General features: G+C 45.5%; 1 protein-coding gene across 1 annotated transcript; it reads left to right on the top strand.

Annotated features, from left to right (window-relative positions):
• Positions 1-1,178: 1,178 nt before the first annotated feature.
• LOC124264289 lies at positions 1,179-16,143 on the top strand. The gene is made up of 6 exons (XM_046699030.1): positions 1,179-1,259; positions 1,714-1,826; positions 6,181-6,375; positions 8,029-8,164; positions 14,743-14,847; positions 15,804-16,143. The coding sequence occupies exons 2-6, from the start codon at positions 1,727-1,729 to the stop codon at positions 15,880-15,882; spliced, it is 615 nt and encodes a 204-aa protein (XP_046554986.1). The 5' UTR covers positions 1,179-1,259; positions 1,714-1,726; the 3' UTR covers positions 15,883-16,143.
• Positions 16,144-16,969: the final 826 nt, after the last annotated feature.

The following is a 16,969-nucleotide window of genomic DNA, read 5'->3' as shown; positions in this document are numbered from 1 at the left end:
CGTGCGGGGTAGTCTCAGGTTGAACTGATTGTTGTAGAGACAGAAGGGTCCACGTGGTATAGTCTCAGGTTGCACTGATTGTTGTAGAGACAGAAGGGTCCACGTGGTATAGTCTCAGGTTGAACTGATTGTTGTAGAGACAGAAGGGTCCACGTGGTATAGTCTCAGGTTGCACTAGAGACAGAAGTGTCCACCTGGTATAGTCTCAGGTTGAACTGACAGAGACAGAAGGATCCACGTGGTATAGTGTCAGGTTGCACTGGCTGTTGTAGAGACAGAAGGATCCACGTGGTATAGTCTCAGGTTGCACTGGCTGTTGTAGAGACAGAAGGATCCATGTGGTATAGTCTCAGGTTGCACTGGCTGTTGTAGAGACAGAAGGATCCATGTGGTATAGTCTCAGGTTGCACTGCCTGTTGTAGAGACAGAAGGATCCATGTGGTATAGTGTCAGGTTGCACTGACTGTTGTAGAGACAGAAGGATCCACGTGGTATAGTCTCAGGTTGCACTGCCTGTTGTAGAGATAGAAGGATCCATGTGGTATAGTCTCAGGTTGCACTGGCTGTTGTAGAGACAGAAGGATCCATGTGGTATAGTGTCAGGTTGCACTGACTGTTGTAGAAACAGAAGGATCCACGAGGTATAGCGTCAGGTTGCACTGGCTGTTGTAAAGACAGAAGGATCCATGTCTTATAGTCTCAGATTGCACTGGCTGTTGTAGAGATAGAAGGATCCATGTGGTATAGTCTCAGGTTGCACTGGCTGTTGTAGAGACAGAAGGATCCATGTCTTATAGTCTCAGGTTGCACTGCCTGTTGTAGAGACAGAAGGATCCATGTGGTATAGTCTCAGGTTGCACTGGCTGTTGTAGAGACAGAAGGATCCATGTGGTATAGTCTCAGGTTGCACTGGCTGTTGTAGAGACAGAAGGATCCATGTGGTATAGTGTCAGGTTGCACTGATAGTTGTAGAGACAGAAGGATCCACGTGGTATAGTCTCAGGTTGCACTGCCTGTTGTAGAGACAGAAGGATCCATGTGGTATAGTGTCAGGTTGCACTGACTGTTGTAGAGACAGAAGGATCCACGTGGTATAGTCTCAGGTTGCACTGCCTGTTGTAGAGACAGAAGGCTACGTGAGAGATAGTGTAGTGAAGGTCTTACGGTATGTCAGACACGTTATCTCGTTGATCAGGACTCCGTCCATGTTGCTTGTGGGAATCAGGAAGTTGAGATAGCTACAATGCAGGTCTACTAGGGTAGGTGGAGCACGCGTGAAACACACTATTTAAACCTGCCATCTCAGTGTATCCACGAGCAGCCCCTCCGTCATATTCCTCCTTTCACAACTTCCAGTCCCACAAACCTCAATGCCTCTACCATCTGTCTTTCCACACTCACCCACATGTGCCATTGTCACCACACCCAGGCTGCCCGTTCATTCATATACCCACACACTCATATTCCTCCTCGAAGTTTAATGATGACGAAAGTGAAATGCCAAGATGGAAATATATTTTTATCATCCAGCAGAATGCAGATGTGTACATGTGGTATGTATCCGGGTGTTTGTGCGGCCGATACTGCCGTATTCTTGTCTCCAGCTGATACTAACCCTTGAGTATATCAGTATTCTTGTTGTCTCCAGCTGATACTAACCCTTGAGTATATCAGTATTGTTCATACCATGCCTTGTTCTCACTGTATCTGCAGTTCATGACCTCGGATGATGGGGCTGCCTGGTGATTTCCCCGTCTGGAGTTACCTCTCTTTGACCGTCGTTGCCCTGTGTTGTGTCAGAAATGCTGGTGGCGTCCTTTCAACACGTAAGTAGGACATAATATGCTCCCTTATAAAACTGTGAGTGAGTGAAACCAGGTTGACACATTTCTGTCAAACCCGGAAAAAGTAAGCACACCTTGGTATATTTCTAATGAATAAAAATTAATGACATTACTGGTTGAATAATGGAGTGAATATGATCTGCAAGACAGACTCTGTAACAAGAAAGACATCATTTTTGTCAGCTGAAGTTAGGTTTTAATCGCGACATAGAACGCTAAGCACAGCCACTTGATATATTTTCACCCCAACACAAATCCCCTTTAGCTGAAGACTTTCTGAATACGATGTTACTTTGAGTCTCAAGATGAGATTCCCCGTTCAAAGGTTAAGTAAACGGCAAGTATTTCCTCCTCGTGCGCGGATGACGGCCTCAGCTCTGTGACCCTTCCTTCTGGTCAGACATCATTCTACCCCGCTGCAAAGATGCTTCCATTTTGTAGAGGAGGCCCTGGGACACTGCATTCCAAGTTCATTAGGTCAGAGTCGTCACACCGGGATATCTAAGGTTGTCCTGACCGTGGAATGTCCTTCAATGTCCATTAGGTCAGAGTCGTCACACCGGGATATCTGAGGTTGTCCTGACTGTGGAATGTCCTTCAATGTCCATTAGATCAGAGTCGTCACACCGGGATATCTGAGGTTGTCCTGACTGTAGAATGTCCTTCAATGTCCATTAGGTCAGAGTCGTCACACCGGGATATCTGAGGTTGTCCTGACCGTGGAATGTCCTTCAATGTCCATTAGGTCAGAGTCGTCACACCGGGATATCTGAGGTTGTCTTGACTGTGGAATGTCCTTCAATGTCCATTAGATCAGAGTCGTCACACCGGGATATCTGAGGTTGTCCTGACCGTGGAATGTCCTTCACAGTCTTGGGGTGGCCATGCTGTATCGCCATTCTGTTTGTTACTGTACATGTGTACTGGCATCTCAAGCCTTGGCATTTGAGGACAGATTATTTGAAATGTTTTTGTCTCTGATTTCCTCCTTCGGTTGTCGAGGTTATCGTGTGAAACAAATGCATGTATGTGATATGTTTATAATGTGAGACAGGCAACAGCAGCAGTAGCATCACATGGTGGCATGTTTGTAATGTGAGACAGACAACAGCAGCAGTAGCATCACATGGTGGCATGTTTGTAATGTGAGACAGACAACAGCAGCAGTAGCATCACATGGTGGCATGTTTGTAATGTGAGACAGACAACAGCAGCAGTAGCATCACATGGTGGCATGTTTGTAATGTGAGACAGACAACAGCAGCAGTAGAATCACATGGTGGCATGTTTGTAATGTGAGACAGACAACAGCAGCAGTAGCATGACATGGTGGCATGTTTGTAATGTGAGACAGGCAACAGCAGCAGTAGCATCACAGCATGTTTTAATGTAGACATCAGCATGCATCACATGGTGGCATGTTTATGTGATGTGAGACAGGCAACAGCAGCATGTAGCAGACAGGCAACAGCAGCAGTAGTACACATGGTGGCATGTTTATAATGTGAGACAGGCAACAGCAGCAGTAGCATGACATGGTGGCATGTTTGTAATGTGAGACAGACAACAGCAGCAGTAGCATGACATGGTGGCATGTTTGTAATGTGAGACAGACAACAGCAGCAGTAGCTTGACATGGTGGCATGTTTGTAATGTGTAGACAAACAGACATGGTGGCAGGTTTGTAATGAAGCAGTAGCTTGACATGGTGGCATGTTTGTAATGTGAGACAGACAACAGCAGCAGTAGCATCACATGGTGGCATGTTTGTAATGTGAGACAGACAACAACAGCAGCAGCAGTAGCATTGACATGGTGGCATGTTTGTAATGTGCAGACAACAGCAGCAGTAGCACATGGTGGCATGTTTGTAATGTGAGACAGACAACAGCAGCAGTAGCATCACATGGTGGCATGTAATGTGTAATGTGAGACAGACAACAGCAGCAGTAGCAGACATACACATGGTGGCATGTAATGTAATGTGAGTTTGCCTAATGTGACACGAGGCAACAGCAGCAGTAGCATCACATGGTGGCATGTTTGTAATGTGAACAGCAGGCAACAGCAGTAGTAGCATCACATGGTGGCATGTTTGTAATGTGAGACAGACAGCAGTAGCATCACATGGTGGCATGTTTGTAATGTGAGACAGTAGTAGCATCACATGGTGGCATGTTTGTAATGTGAGACAGGCAACAGCAGCAGTAGCATCACATGGTGGCATGTTTATAATGTGAGACAGACAACAGCAGCAGTAGCATTACATGGTGACATGTTTGTAATGTGAAATAGGCAACAGCAGCAGTAGCATCACATGGTGACATGTTTATAATGTGAGACAGGCAACAACAGCAGTAGCATCACATGGTGGCATGTTTGTAATGTGAGACAGGCAACAGCAGCAGTAGCATGACATGGTGGCATGTTTGTAATGTGAGATAGGCAACAGCAGCAGTAGCATGACATGGTGGCATGTTTGTAATGTGAGACAGACAACAGCAGCAGAAGCATCACATGGTGGCATGTTTGTAATGTGAGACAGACAACAGCAGCAGTAGCATCACATGGTGGCATGTTTGTAATGAGAGACAGACAACAGCAGCAGTAGAATCACATGTTGGCATGTTTGTAATGTGAGACAGACAACAGCAGCAGTAGCATGACATGGTGGCATGTTTGTAATGTGAGACAGGCAACAGCAGCAGTAGCATCACATGGTGGCATGTTTTTAATGTGAGACAGACAACAGCAGCAGTAGCATCACATGGTGGCATGTTTATAATGTGAGACAGGCAACAGCAGCAGTAGCATCACATGGTGGCATTGTTGTAATGTGAGACAGGCAACAACAGTAGTAGCATGACATGGTGGCATGTTTGTAATGTGAGACAGGCAACAGCAGCAGTAGCATGACATGGTGGCATGTTTATAATGTGAGACAGACAACAGCAGCAGTAGCTTGACATGGTGGCATGTTTGTAATGTGAGACAGACAACAGCAGCAGTAGCATGACATGGTGGCATGTTTGTAGACAGGCAACAGCAGCAGTAGCATCACATGGTGGCATGTTTGTAATGTGAGACAGGCAACAGCAGCAGTAGCATCACATGGTGGCATGTTTGTAATGTGAGACAGACAACAGCAGTAGTAGCATCACATGGTGGCATGTTTGTAATGTGAGACAGGCAACAGCAGCAGTAGCATCACATGGTGGCATGTTTATAATGTGAGACAGGCAACAGTAGCATTACATGTTGGCATGTTTGTAATGTGAAATAGGCAACAGCAGCAGTAGCATCACATGGTGACATGTTTATAATGTGAGACAGGCAACAACAGCAGTAGCATCACATGGTGGCATGTTTGTAATGTGAGACAGGCAACAGCAGCAGTAGCATGGCATGGTGGCATGTTTGTAATGTGAGATAGGCAACAGCAGCAGTAGCATGACATTGTGGCATGTTTGTAATGTGAGACAGACAACAGCAGCAGTAGCATCACATGGTGGCATGTTTGTAATATGAGACAGACAACAGCAGTAGTAGCATCACATGGTGGCATGTTTGTAATGTGAGACAGGCAACAGCAGCAGTAGCATCACATGGTGGCATGTTTAAAATGTGAGACAGGCAACAGCAGCAGTAGCATCACATGGTGACATGTTTGTAATGTGAAATAGGCAACAGCAGCAGTAGCATCACATGGTGACATGTTTATAATGTGAGACAGGCAACAGCAGCAGTAGCATCACATGGTGGCATGTTTGTAATGTGAGACAGGCAACAGCAGCAGTAGCATGACATGGTGGCATGTTTGTAATGTGAGATAGGCAACAGCAGCAGTAGCATCACATGGTGGACAGACATGTTTGTAATGTGAGACAGACAACAGCAGCAGTAGCATGACATGGTGGCATGTTTGTAATGTGAGACAGACAACAGCAGCAGTAGCATCACATGGTGGCATGTTTGTAATGTGAGATAGGCAACAGCAGCAGTAGCATCACATGGTGACATGTTTGTAATGTGAGATAGGCAACAGCAGCAGTAGCATGACATGGTGGCATGTTTGTAATGTGAGACAGGCAACAGCAGCAGTAGCATGACATGGTTGCATGTTTGTAATGTGAGATAGGCAACAGCAGCAGTAGCATGACATGGTGGCATGTTTGTAATGTGAGATAGGCAACAGCAGCAGTAGCATGACATGGTGGCATGTTTTTAATGTGAGACAGGCAACACCAGCATGCAGTAGCATGACATGGTGGAATGTTTGTAATGTGAGACAGACAACAGCAGCAGTAGCATCACATGGTGGCATGTTTTGTTTCAGAATGTCCGCCTCCGAAAGCTCTATTGGTTGTGACGAAAGGAAACGAGCGTAACCTGACGATCGACTCGACCTCCTACACGGCTACCGCTGTCTCTCTGCCGGTGAAGTGTGTCTCTGAGGCGTTCATCCCACAGGACGATGTAAAGGCCACATGTAAAAATGGCATATGGAAACTCCCCAAGACCAAGTGTGTCCGTAAGTGGCTGAACATAAGTGTGAGATTAAAGTACTGTCGGAAATGCTAGAAAAATGCTTTTTGACTTATATTTAAAATTCAGAGGTATTACAGTTACTTAAAAAACAAATATCACTTTAAGAAACATCTACCTAATGTAGACCGAGGGAATAATTTGTGAGACATGCCCTAAAATGCGTTTTTACTGATGAAAATACCAAAAGCTTAGTAAAAAAAGGGGTAGTGGGACGTTATTTGATACAAACATTAACTGCCTGTGTTACCTCAACAGCATACACGGTATCGACAGGTGAAATTGACACCTGAGCACACGCTCGGGCTAGGGGTCATCTCAATAGATGTCTTCTTCAATATGTTGAATATGTGTACGTATAGTATACGTATTGGTTATGTAAGGGATCATTTGTGTATGTGTGTTTGTTGTGAAATAAACATACGAATTACTGTAAATTGGAAAGAATCCTATCACTTGTGTTATCTTATCGATTGATTGTAGAAATGTGCAACGTTTTAATAAATGTTTTGCATGTCAACAGTATATTTCATTGCAAAAATATGGATGTAATTCGGTCAGTTGAATCTAGTTGTGAACACTGGCCAAAAATTTATCGAAGTCACTGGTGTAGCTTCTTTAGAACATATATATTCTTCTTCTCCTAAAGTTTGTAGACCGCCCGTCTAAGTACTCCCTTGTCAAAGTTGTCAAGGATGGTTTTACGTCCCGGTTTTGCTTTTGAGACGGTCCCTGTCTCGTCTGATTTGTTTACAATTGTAAACTTGTTGGTAAGACATACCAACAGCTCTATCCTAATGAAAGGTTTACCTCTGTCTTTTTCAAGCACAAACAACTTATAAACCTTTGCAACAATCGCCTGCAAATAGTTGGCCATAGTGGACGCTGTGATAAAGATGTGCATGCATGACGGGAAACATCTTTATCAAGACTTAACATTTATATTAATATTTCTTCAATAAAGAAACGATAATTAAGTAGAGTAACACAAACATTCAACATTTATTTGTTTAAGAAAAACGTTAATTTATATTTTTACACCACCTGTATTATTAGCATAAATGTAAAGACTATTTAAGATTTCTGTTGTTGAACTCAGAAAAAATCTTAAGTTCTTGTTTTGATACCAAATTCTCTCCTGTAAACTGCCCTTTAAATGCATGGGAATGTTAAATCAATTGAAATAAAAATTAGGTAGACTATAGGTGAGTTGATATTTTGACAACATAATACATTTATCACCTTCCTAAAGATATTAAGGCTAAAAAGCATTTTTCTAGCATTTCCGACAGTACTTTAGTATCCCATACCCCTGACATCGGAGAAATACCACGGAGTTGGTACCACGTCAATGTTAAGGGTTGACAATCGGGTTGACGAATGTGTTACTACAGGGGCACTTGATGAAGTCGTTGGAGGACTTAAGGTCATTCCTTATCACTCGTGTCATTCCGGGACCGACGATGAAGCAAATCGTCAGCCATGAGATATTTACTAAGTTCCAGCGATCTACTCAGTTCATAAAGTTGATACAGAACGTGTTTCTTCTTTATCAATGTAAGAACTTTGTTTTCTTAATCTTTACAAATTTGGATTCATTGGTATTCATTGTGCTTAGGCCATGTTTTTTTACGTTTAGCACTGATCTACCGTGAGCGGAAGGTCACCAACACCATCATGGCAATTACTGGGGCCGTCGGCGGCGTGCTTGCCGCTGCTTTCATCATCGTCAAGGTCATCTGCTACCGTCGGAGCAGCGGCAAGGGACAACGGGGGTAAGTCATGTAACAATAACCCGACTTTCTCTGAGCGTCCCTGTCTCCGAGTGCCCCTGTCTCCGAGCGTCCCTCCCTCCGAGCGTCCCTCTCTCAGAGTGTCCCTTTCTCAGAGCGTCCCTCTCTCAGAGCGTCCCTTTCTCAGAGCGTCCCTCTCTCAGAGCGTCCCTTTCTCAGAGCGTCCCTTTCTCAGAGCGTCCCTCTCTCAGAGCGTCCCTTTCTCAGAGCGTCCCTCTCTCAGAGCGTCCCTTTCTCAGAGCGTGCCTTTCTCAGAGCGTCCCTCTCTCAGAGCGTCCCTTTCTCAGAGCGTCCCTCTCTCCGAGTGCCCCTGCCTCAGAGCGTCCCTCCCTCAGAGCGTCCCTCTCTGAGAATGTGCCTTTCTCAGAGCGTCCCTCTCTCAGAGTGTGCCTTTCTCAAACCCCAGTCACCATATAGAGTGGTCTGGCATTAACATTCTTGCCAACAACCAAACGGACTTCCCTTAACGTAAGCTCACCAAAGCCATCCACATCAAAAGCCCACCATCAGCCGTGACCAAGGATACTTCGTTCCATCCGCTTATGATGCACTCCTTGTCTTCCACCAAGCCCAATCTATTGTATGATGCACTCCTTGTCTTCCACCAAGCCCAATCTATTGTATGATGCACTCCTTGTCTTCCACCAAGCCCAATCTATTGTATGATGCACTCCTTGTCTTCCACCAAGCCCAATCTATTGTATGATGCACCCCTTGTCTTCCACCAAGCCCAATCTATTGTATGATGCACTCCTTGTCTTCCACCAAGCCCAATCTATTGTATGATGCACTCCTTGTCTTCCACCAAGCCCAATCTATTGTATGATGCACTCCTTGTCTTCCACCAAGCCCAATCTATTGTATGATGCACTCCTTGTCTTCCACCAAGCCCAATCTATTGTATGATGCACTCCTTGTCTTCCACCAAGCCCAATCTATTGTATGATGCACTCCTTGTCTTCCACCAAGCCCAATCTATTGTATGATGCACTCCTTGTCTTCCACCAAGCCCAATCTATTGTATGATGCACTCCTTGTCTTCCACCAAGCCCAATCTATTGTATGATGCACTCCTTGTCTTCCACCAAGCCCAATCTATTGTATGATGCACTCCTTGTCTTCCACCAAGCCCAATCTATTGTATGATGCACTCCTTGTCTTCCACCAAGCCCAATCTATTGTATGATGCACCCCTTTGTCTTCCACCAAGCCCAATCTATTGTATGATGCACTCCTTGTCTTCCACCAAGCCCAATCTATGATGTATGATGCACTCCTTGTCTTCCACCAAGCCCAATCTATTGTATGATGCACTCCTTGTCTTCCACCAAGCCCAATCTATTGTATTGTATGATGCACCCCTTGTCTTCCACCAAGCCCAATCTATTGTATGATGCACTCCTTGTCTTCCACCAAGCCCAATCTATTGTATGATGCACTCCTTGTCTTCTTTGTCTGATTCCACCAAGCCCAATCTATTGTATGATGCACTCCTTGTGTCTTCCACCAAGCCCAATCTATTGTATGATGCACTCCTTGTCTTCCACCAAGCCCAATCTATTGTATGATTCACCCCTTGTCTTCCACCAAGCCCAATCTATTGTATGATGCACTCCTTGTCTCCACCCCAATTGTATGATGCCCAATCCAATCTATTGTATGATGCACTCCTTGTCTTCCACCAAGCCCAATCTATTGTATGATGCACTCCTTGTCTTCCACCAAGCCCAATCTATTGTATGATGCACCCTTGTCTTCCACCAAGCCCAATCTATTGTATGATGCACTCCTTGTCTTCCACCAAGCCCAATCTATTGTATGAATATCTCCTGTTTAAACTGCTCCTTTATTTGTATATCTCTGGCTTCCACGCCTTCCCTTTGTCCACTCACTGGCTTCATCAGCTCACTGCTCAGAGTATTATGTTATAGTACTGTCGCAAATAGAAAAGAAACTGTTTTTTCGCATTGATATCTACAATTTATGTACTTCTGACTGACTGACTGAGTTTGGTTTTACGCCGCTTTTAGCAATATTCCAGCAATATCACGGCGAGGGACACCAGAAATGGGCTTCACTCATTGTACTCGTGTGGGGATTCGAACCCGGGTCTTCGGCGTGACGAGCCAACGCTTTAACCACTAGACTACCCCACCGCCCCATTTATGTACTTAATATGTGTAAGTGTGAAATATCTGTTAAACTAAGTTCGGCCTACAGTCTCAGTGGTAGGGAGATAGGAAACGTAGAAAAAGGACTTTACTGAGGAGAGATTAGTGCAGAAATGAGCAATTCGGGTCCAAGTCCAAAGCGACTATTTGGAACAGACCATGGCTTTATGCATTTTTAGTGTGCGATGGTATTATATTACAAAGAACAATTTTTAAACGTCCCGTTTGAAATTAAACTTAGCTTCATTATAAACGATAGCTGACGTAAAAAATAATAACTTTATAACTGAAACTTTGAAGGATGTAGCTACTATGGAATCTCACTATCACTATAAAAAGAAACAGGTAGCAGGGGATCGTCTCAAAAGCAAATCCAGGACGGGTGTCGCAGACGGTGGTTGGGGTCGGACTGGGGGATAGAGATATACGCTGAGATAAGATATTCCTTTAGTGGAATTAAACCGGGAAGCAAACGGTATGTCATAACAATTTACAAATAATATCCAGTCCTGTCGATCTTCAGGTGGTCATGCCACCTTTATATTTTGAGATATTTAATATGATGACTGAGTTAAGAGTTCCCACGGCTATCATACCATTTTACATATCTCAACATAAACGTAATGAAAGAAAGACACGTTAGATATTAATCAATACATGAGACATATTCAACACACATGGAAAAGCATAAAATGTCTTTGAGATGACCCCTTGTGCTTGTGACGCCAGTTAGGCCGATGTGGGTTATTTCGATATATGCCTTTTGTAAATTTGTCAATTGTAGGGATACAGAGTAACAGCCTAAAAACAGTTGGTTTTTTTCTATTTCCGACAGTACTTTTTAAAAAAATTATGTTGGTGTCTTTGTTACATTCAGTATATATACATCTCCTCTTCTTCAATTACCATTCCTGCTTGACAACGGTACAAGAATCTACATCGAAACGTCGCAGTCACGAAATACAGAAGCTGTTATCAATAAAGTTTGTTCAGTATTGACTGACCTGAGCACGTGAATGTGCGGACAAGCATATAACCAACACTTAGGGCCTCTTTGGGATTCGAACGCGTGCTCCTTTGACACTGAGACGCCTTAGGAACCCACCTTAATTTGCACAGCGTGTTGTGGAGCCCGAGACACGTCGTGGCACCCATGTCCCCAATCAATGCGTGGTGTGGAGCACATGACACGTCGTGGCACCCATGTCCCCAATCAATGCGTGTTGTGGAGCCCGAGACACGTCGTGGCACCCATGTCCCCAATCAATGCGTGTTGTGGAGCCCGAGACACGTCGTGGCACCCATGTCCCCAATCAATGCGTGTTGTGGAGCCCGAGACACGTCGTGGCACCCATGTCCCCAATCAATGCGTGTTGTGGAGCCCGAGACACGTCGTGGCACCCATGTCCCCAATCAATGCGTATTGTGGAGCCCGAGACACGTCGTGGCATCATGTCCCCAATGTCCCCAATCAATGCGTGTTGTGGAGCCCGAGACACGTCGTGGCATCCATGGCCCCAATCAATGCGTGGTGTGGAGCCCGAGACACGTCGTGGCACCCATGTCTCCAATCAATGCGTGTTGTGGAGCCCGAGACACGTCGTGGCACCCATGTCCCCAATCAATGCGTGTTGTGGAGCCCGAGACACGTCGTGGCACCCATGTCCCCAATCAATGCGTGTTGTGGAGCCCGAGACACGTCGTGGCACCCATGTCTCCAATCAATGCGTTTTGTGGAGACCGAGACACGTCGTGGCACCCATGTCCCCAATCAATGCGTGTTGTGGAGCCCGAGACACGTCGTGGCACCCATGTCTCCAATCAATGCGTGTTGTGGAGCCCGAGACACGTCGTGGCACCCATGTCCCCAATCAATGCCTGTTGTGGAGCCCGAGAGACGTCGTGGCACCTATGTCCCCAATCAATGCGTGTTGTGGAGCCCGAGAGACACGTCGTGGCACCCATGTCCCCAATCAATGCGTGTTGTGGAGCCCGAGACACGTCGTGGCACCCATGTCCCCAATCAATGCGTGTTGTGGAGCCCGAGACACGTCGTGGCACCCATGTCCCCAATCAATGCGTGTTGTGGAGCCCGAGACACGTCGTGCCATCCATGTCCCCAATCAATGCGTGTTGTGGAGCCCGAGACACGTCGTGGCATCCATGGCCCCAAACAATGCGTGGTGTGGAGACCGAGACACGTCGTGGCACCCATGTCTCCAATCAATGCGTGTTGTGGAGCCCGAGACACGTCGTGGCACCCATGTCCCCAATCAATGCGTGTTGTGGAGCCCGAGACACGTCGTGGCACCCATGTCCCCAATCAATGCGTGTTGTGGAGCCCGAGACACGTCGTGGCGCCCATGTCCCTAATCAATGCGTTTTGTGGAGCCCGAGACACGTCGTGGCACCCATGTCCCCAATCAATGCGTGTTGTGGAGCCCGAGATATATGTTATCTTTGAATTACACTTTCTTAGTAAAGTATTAATTCTAGTACTTTTTTAGTTGAGTCCCATCTGGGATTCGAACCCACACCCTCAGAATCAGGCACCTAATCGCCAGAATTTGTACTTTACTAAGAAAGTTTGTAATCCCAAATATAACATATGTTACATTTGATCACTTTCTAAAAGGCATTGTGTAATCATAGCTTTTGGCTGTGGGAGCCGTGCCAATTAGCACTTACCAGAGGGGTACATAAAGTCCGCAGTCTAGACTACCAGTTGTCCGACTTCCATTTTTGTGGAAGTCGCGGTAGCTGAGCGGGATAGGCGGCTGACTTTGTGTGTTGGCAATTAGGTGCCTGACTCTGAGGGTTTGGGTTCGAATCCCGACTGAACTACACACGATTTCAATCATTGACTGTCTGACCAGGTAGATATCCAACTGCTGCAATAGTACGTAGATAAACTGCTGGAATAGTGCGTAGATAAGTGCTGTAATAGTGCATAGATATACAGCTGGAATAGTGCGTAGATATACTTCTGCAATAGTACGTAGATATACTTCTGCAATAGTGCGTAGATATACTGCTGTAATAGTGCGTAGATATACTGCTAGAATAGTGCGTAGATAAACTGATGTAATAGTGCATAGACATACCGCTGGAATAGTGCGTATATATACTGCTAGAATAGTGCGTAGATATAATGCTGGAATAGTGCATAGACATACCGCTGGAATAGTGCGTAGATATACTGCTGCAATAGTGCGTATATATACTGCTGGAATAGTGCGTAGATATACTGCTGGAATAGTGCGTAGATAAACTGATGTAATAGTGCATAGACATACCATTGGAATAGTGCGTAGATATACTGCGGCAATAGTGCGTAGATATACTGCTGGAATAGTGCGTAGATATACTGCTGGAATAGTACGTAGATAAACTGCTGGAATAGTGCACAGATATACATGTACTGCTGAAATAGTGCGTAGATATACTGCTGCAATAGTACGTAGATATACTGCTGCAATAGTACGTAGATATACTGCTGGAATAGTGCGTAGATATACTACTAGAATAGTGCGTAGATAAACTGATGTAATAGTGCATAGACATACCGCTGGAATAGTGCGTAGATATACTGCTGGAATAGTGCGTATATATACTGCTGGAATAGTACGTAAATATACTGCTGGAATAGTGCATAGATATACATGTACTGCTGGAATAGTGCGCAGATATACTGCTGGAATAGTGCGTAGATATGCTGCCGGAGAAATACTGTGTAGTCTCCAAACTACACACTGCCACGTGGTTCTATCTGCAGACTACACACTGCCACGTGGTTCTATCTGCAGACTACACACTGCCACGTGGTTCTATCTGCAAACTACACACTGCCACGTGGTTCTATCTGCAGACTACACACTGGACCACGTGGTTCTATCTGCAGACTACACACTGGACCACGTGGTTCTATCTGCAGACTACACACTGCCACGTGGTTCTATCTGCAGACTACACACTGCCACGTGGTTCTATCTGCAGACTACACACTGCCACGTGGTTCTATCTGCAGACACGACTCACTGATACGTGGCTCTGTCTACAGACACGACACACTGCCACGTGGTTCCGCTACACACTGGACCACGTGGTTCTATCTGCAGACTACACACTGGACCACGTGGTTCTATCTGCAGACTATCTGCAGACTACACACTGGACCACGTGGTTCTATCTGCAGACTACACACTGGACCACGTGGTTCTATCTGCAGACTACACACTGGACCACGTGGTTCTATCTGCAGACTACACACTGCCACGTGGTTCTATCTGCAGACTACACACTGCCACGTGGTTCTATCTGCAGACACGACACACTGCCACGTGGTTCTATCTGAAGACACGACTCACTGACACGTGGTTCTGTATGCAGGTCCGTGAGACATGATGACATCGAGATGACCAGTGATGGTCGTGTTTCGACAATGAGCAGGAACCTGCCCGTACAAACGGACCGACAATCTGCGCACCTCTACACGTAAGTAACTACACAATGTACAGTAGTGAAGATTTGTTGTGGTTATCATACAAAGCTCCATGTCAAAGGCCAGACATTTCACAGCAAAGGATGCAACCTGATGAAAGATTTGCAAACACATTTGAATATCTCCACCGTAAAATGGTGCGTTTCGATTTATGTTAGTGGTGTGGATGTTGTCTTATAAATATACACATGGAAAAAGTATCGCAACACGTATAATTGTTAACTCCATAAAGCCATTTATGTTATAATTATCCTCTCCCCATAAAGAAACGCAGAGGGGATATTGATCTATGAAATTTCAGATATTTTTCAAAATTAGTGTTTGATTTGTATATTTTTGCCATTATTATGCTGGTTTGTGTACATGGAACGATTGCACAGCGCAAAAACGCATCTTCGTAAATGATCCTGCACGTTTACGTTCCAAAGTGTACATTGATCGGACGAAAGATGATTTCTTCTGTTCGTGCATGACTGGTGGTATAGATGTCGTTTGGCGCCTCATAAACACGGCATATGTACAACGGAGTATATTGGAGAAAGTGCCGTTAGGTAGAGGTTTGTTTATGGTGACTCTAAACTTGACCTGGAGACAATCAGACGGAATGTGAATAGACAATGATACATCACCGACATCCTGGACAGGGTTGTTGTACCACATTTCTATGATCATCCTCTGCATACAAGGTCTTCATGGACGACAATGCTAGGCCGTAACATGCACGAGACGTTGGTAATTCACCACGTTAAGAGTTGGCAGCAACTCTTCTTTGGCCCGTCGGAGTCCAGATCTTCATCCAATAGAGCATGTTCCAGTACCCTTAAACAGGGAGAAGGTACACAGTGCCAGCCCGTCCTGGAGTCGCTCTGTCTCCCAGTACAATCGGATATTTCATGTGACTATGTAACTGGGTTGCGAACATTAATTGCTGTCTTTGTTTCTTCTGCAGACAATCTGTCGTGTCTGGACGTACCAGCCAACACACACAGCCCACCTACAACCACGACGGACGGGCGTTGAGATATTGAAACAAAGACTACTTTCTCACATTTGTCGGGGGTTAATGAGTCACGTGATGTCAGTTATCTGATTTCAACCAATGAACTGCTTACAAACTCATCATGCTTATGCTGAACGTGCCACAACCTGCAAATCCAGTCCTGCTCTAAATCTACTATGTGAACATATTAATAGAGGTATGATTGTTAAGTAATCGTAAAGCATTCATTATCAGCACACTACCCGTGTTCTCCAGACCCTATACGATAAATAAAAAGAGTCTTTCATTAGATTAGTCTAGATTGCCTCAACCCATAGGACAGTCAGTAACAACGTCCCAGTACAGTCCGTACTTAGTAACAGCGTCCAAGGACAGTCAGTACTTAGTAACAACGTCCCAGGACAGTCAGTACTTGGGAACAGCGTCCCAAGACAGTCAGTATTTGGTAACAGCGTCCCAGGACAGTCAGTACTTGGTAACAGCGTCCCAGGACAGTCAGTACTTGGTAACAGCATCCCAGGACAGTCAGTACTTGGTAACAGCGTCCCAGGACAGTCAGTACTTGGTAACAGCGTCCCAGTCAGTACTTTAGGGAACAGCGTCCCAGGACAGTCAGTACTTGGGAACAGCGTCCCAGGACAGTCAGTATTTGGTAACAGCGTCCCAGGACAGTCAGTAAACGTCCTAGTACAGTGGTAACAGCGTCCCAGGACAGTCAGTACTTGGAACAGCATAACAACAGCGTTCCAGGACAGTCAGTACTTGGTAACAGCATCCCAGGACAGTCAGTATTTGGTAACAGCGTCCCAAGACAGTCAGTATTTGGTAACAGCGTCCCAGGACAGTCAGTACTTGGTAACAGCGTCCCAGGACAGTCAGTATTTGGTGACAGCGTCCCAGGACAATCAGTACTTGGGAACAACGTCCCAGGACAGTCAGTACTTGGGAACAATGTCCCAGGACAGTCAGTACTTGGTGACAACGTCCCAGGACAGTCAGTACTTGGGAACAATGTCCTAGGACAGTCAGTACTTGGTGACAACGTCCCAGGACAGTAAGTACTTGGTAATAGCGTCCCAGGACAGTCGGTGCTTGGTGACAGCATCCCAGGACAG

The sequence above is a fragment of the Haliotis rubra genome, unplaced genomic scaffold (genome assembly GCF_003918875.1).
Source record: "Haliotis rubra isolate DU_JTF1 unplaced genomic scaffold, ASM391887v1 Scf919, whole genome shotgun sequence".
In the NCBI taxonomy this organism is placed as follows: domain Eukaryota; kingdom Metazoa; phylum Mollusca; class Gastropoda; order Lepetellida; family Haliotidae; genus Haliotis; species Haliotis rubra.
The sequence above is the reverse complement of the archived record's forward strand: the minus strand, read 5'-3'. Positions and strand labels throughout refer to the sequence as shown.

Bases quoted from the DNA above. Each gene is read 5' to 3' on its own strand.
- LOC124264289 (XM_046699030.1), top strand. From the start codon at position 1,727: ATGATGGGGCTGCCTGGTGATTTCCCCGTCTGGAGTTACCTCTCTTTG. The intron at 1,827-6,180 runs GTAAGTAGGACA...GTTTTGTTTCAG, and splicing joins TGGTGGCGTCCTTTCAACAC to AATGTCCGCCTCCGAAAGCT. The intron at 14,848-15,803 runs GTAAGTAACTAC...TTTCTTCTGCAG, and splicing joins CAATCTGCGCACCTCTACAC to ACAATCTGTCGTGTCTGGAC.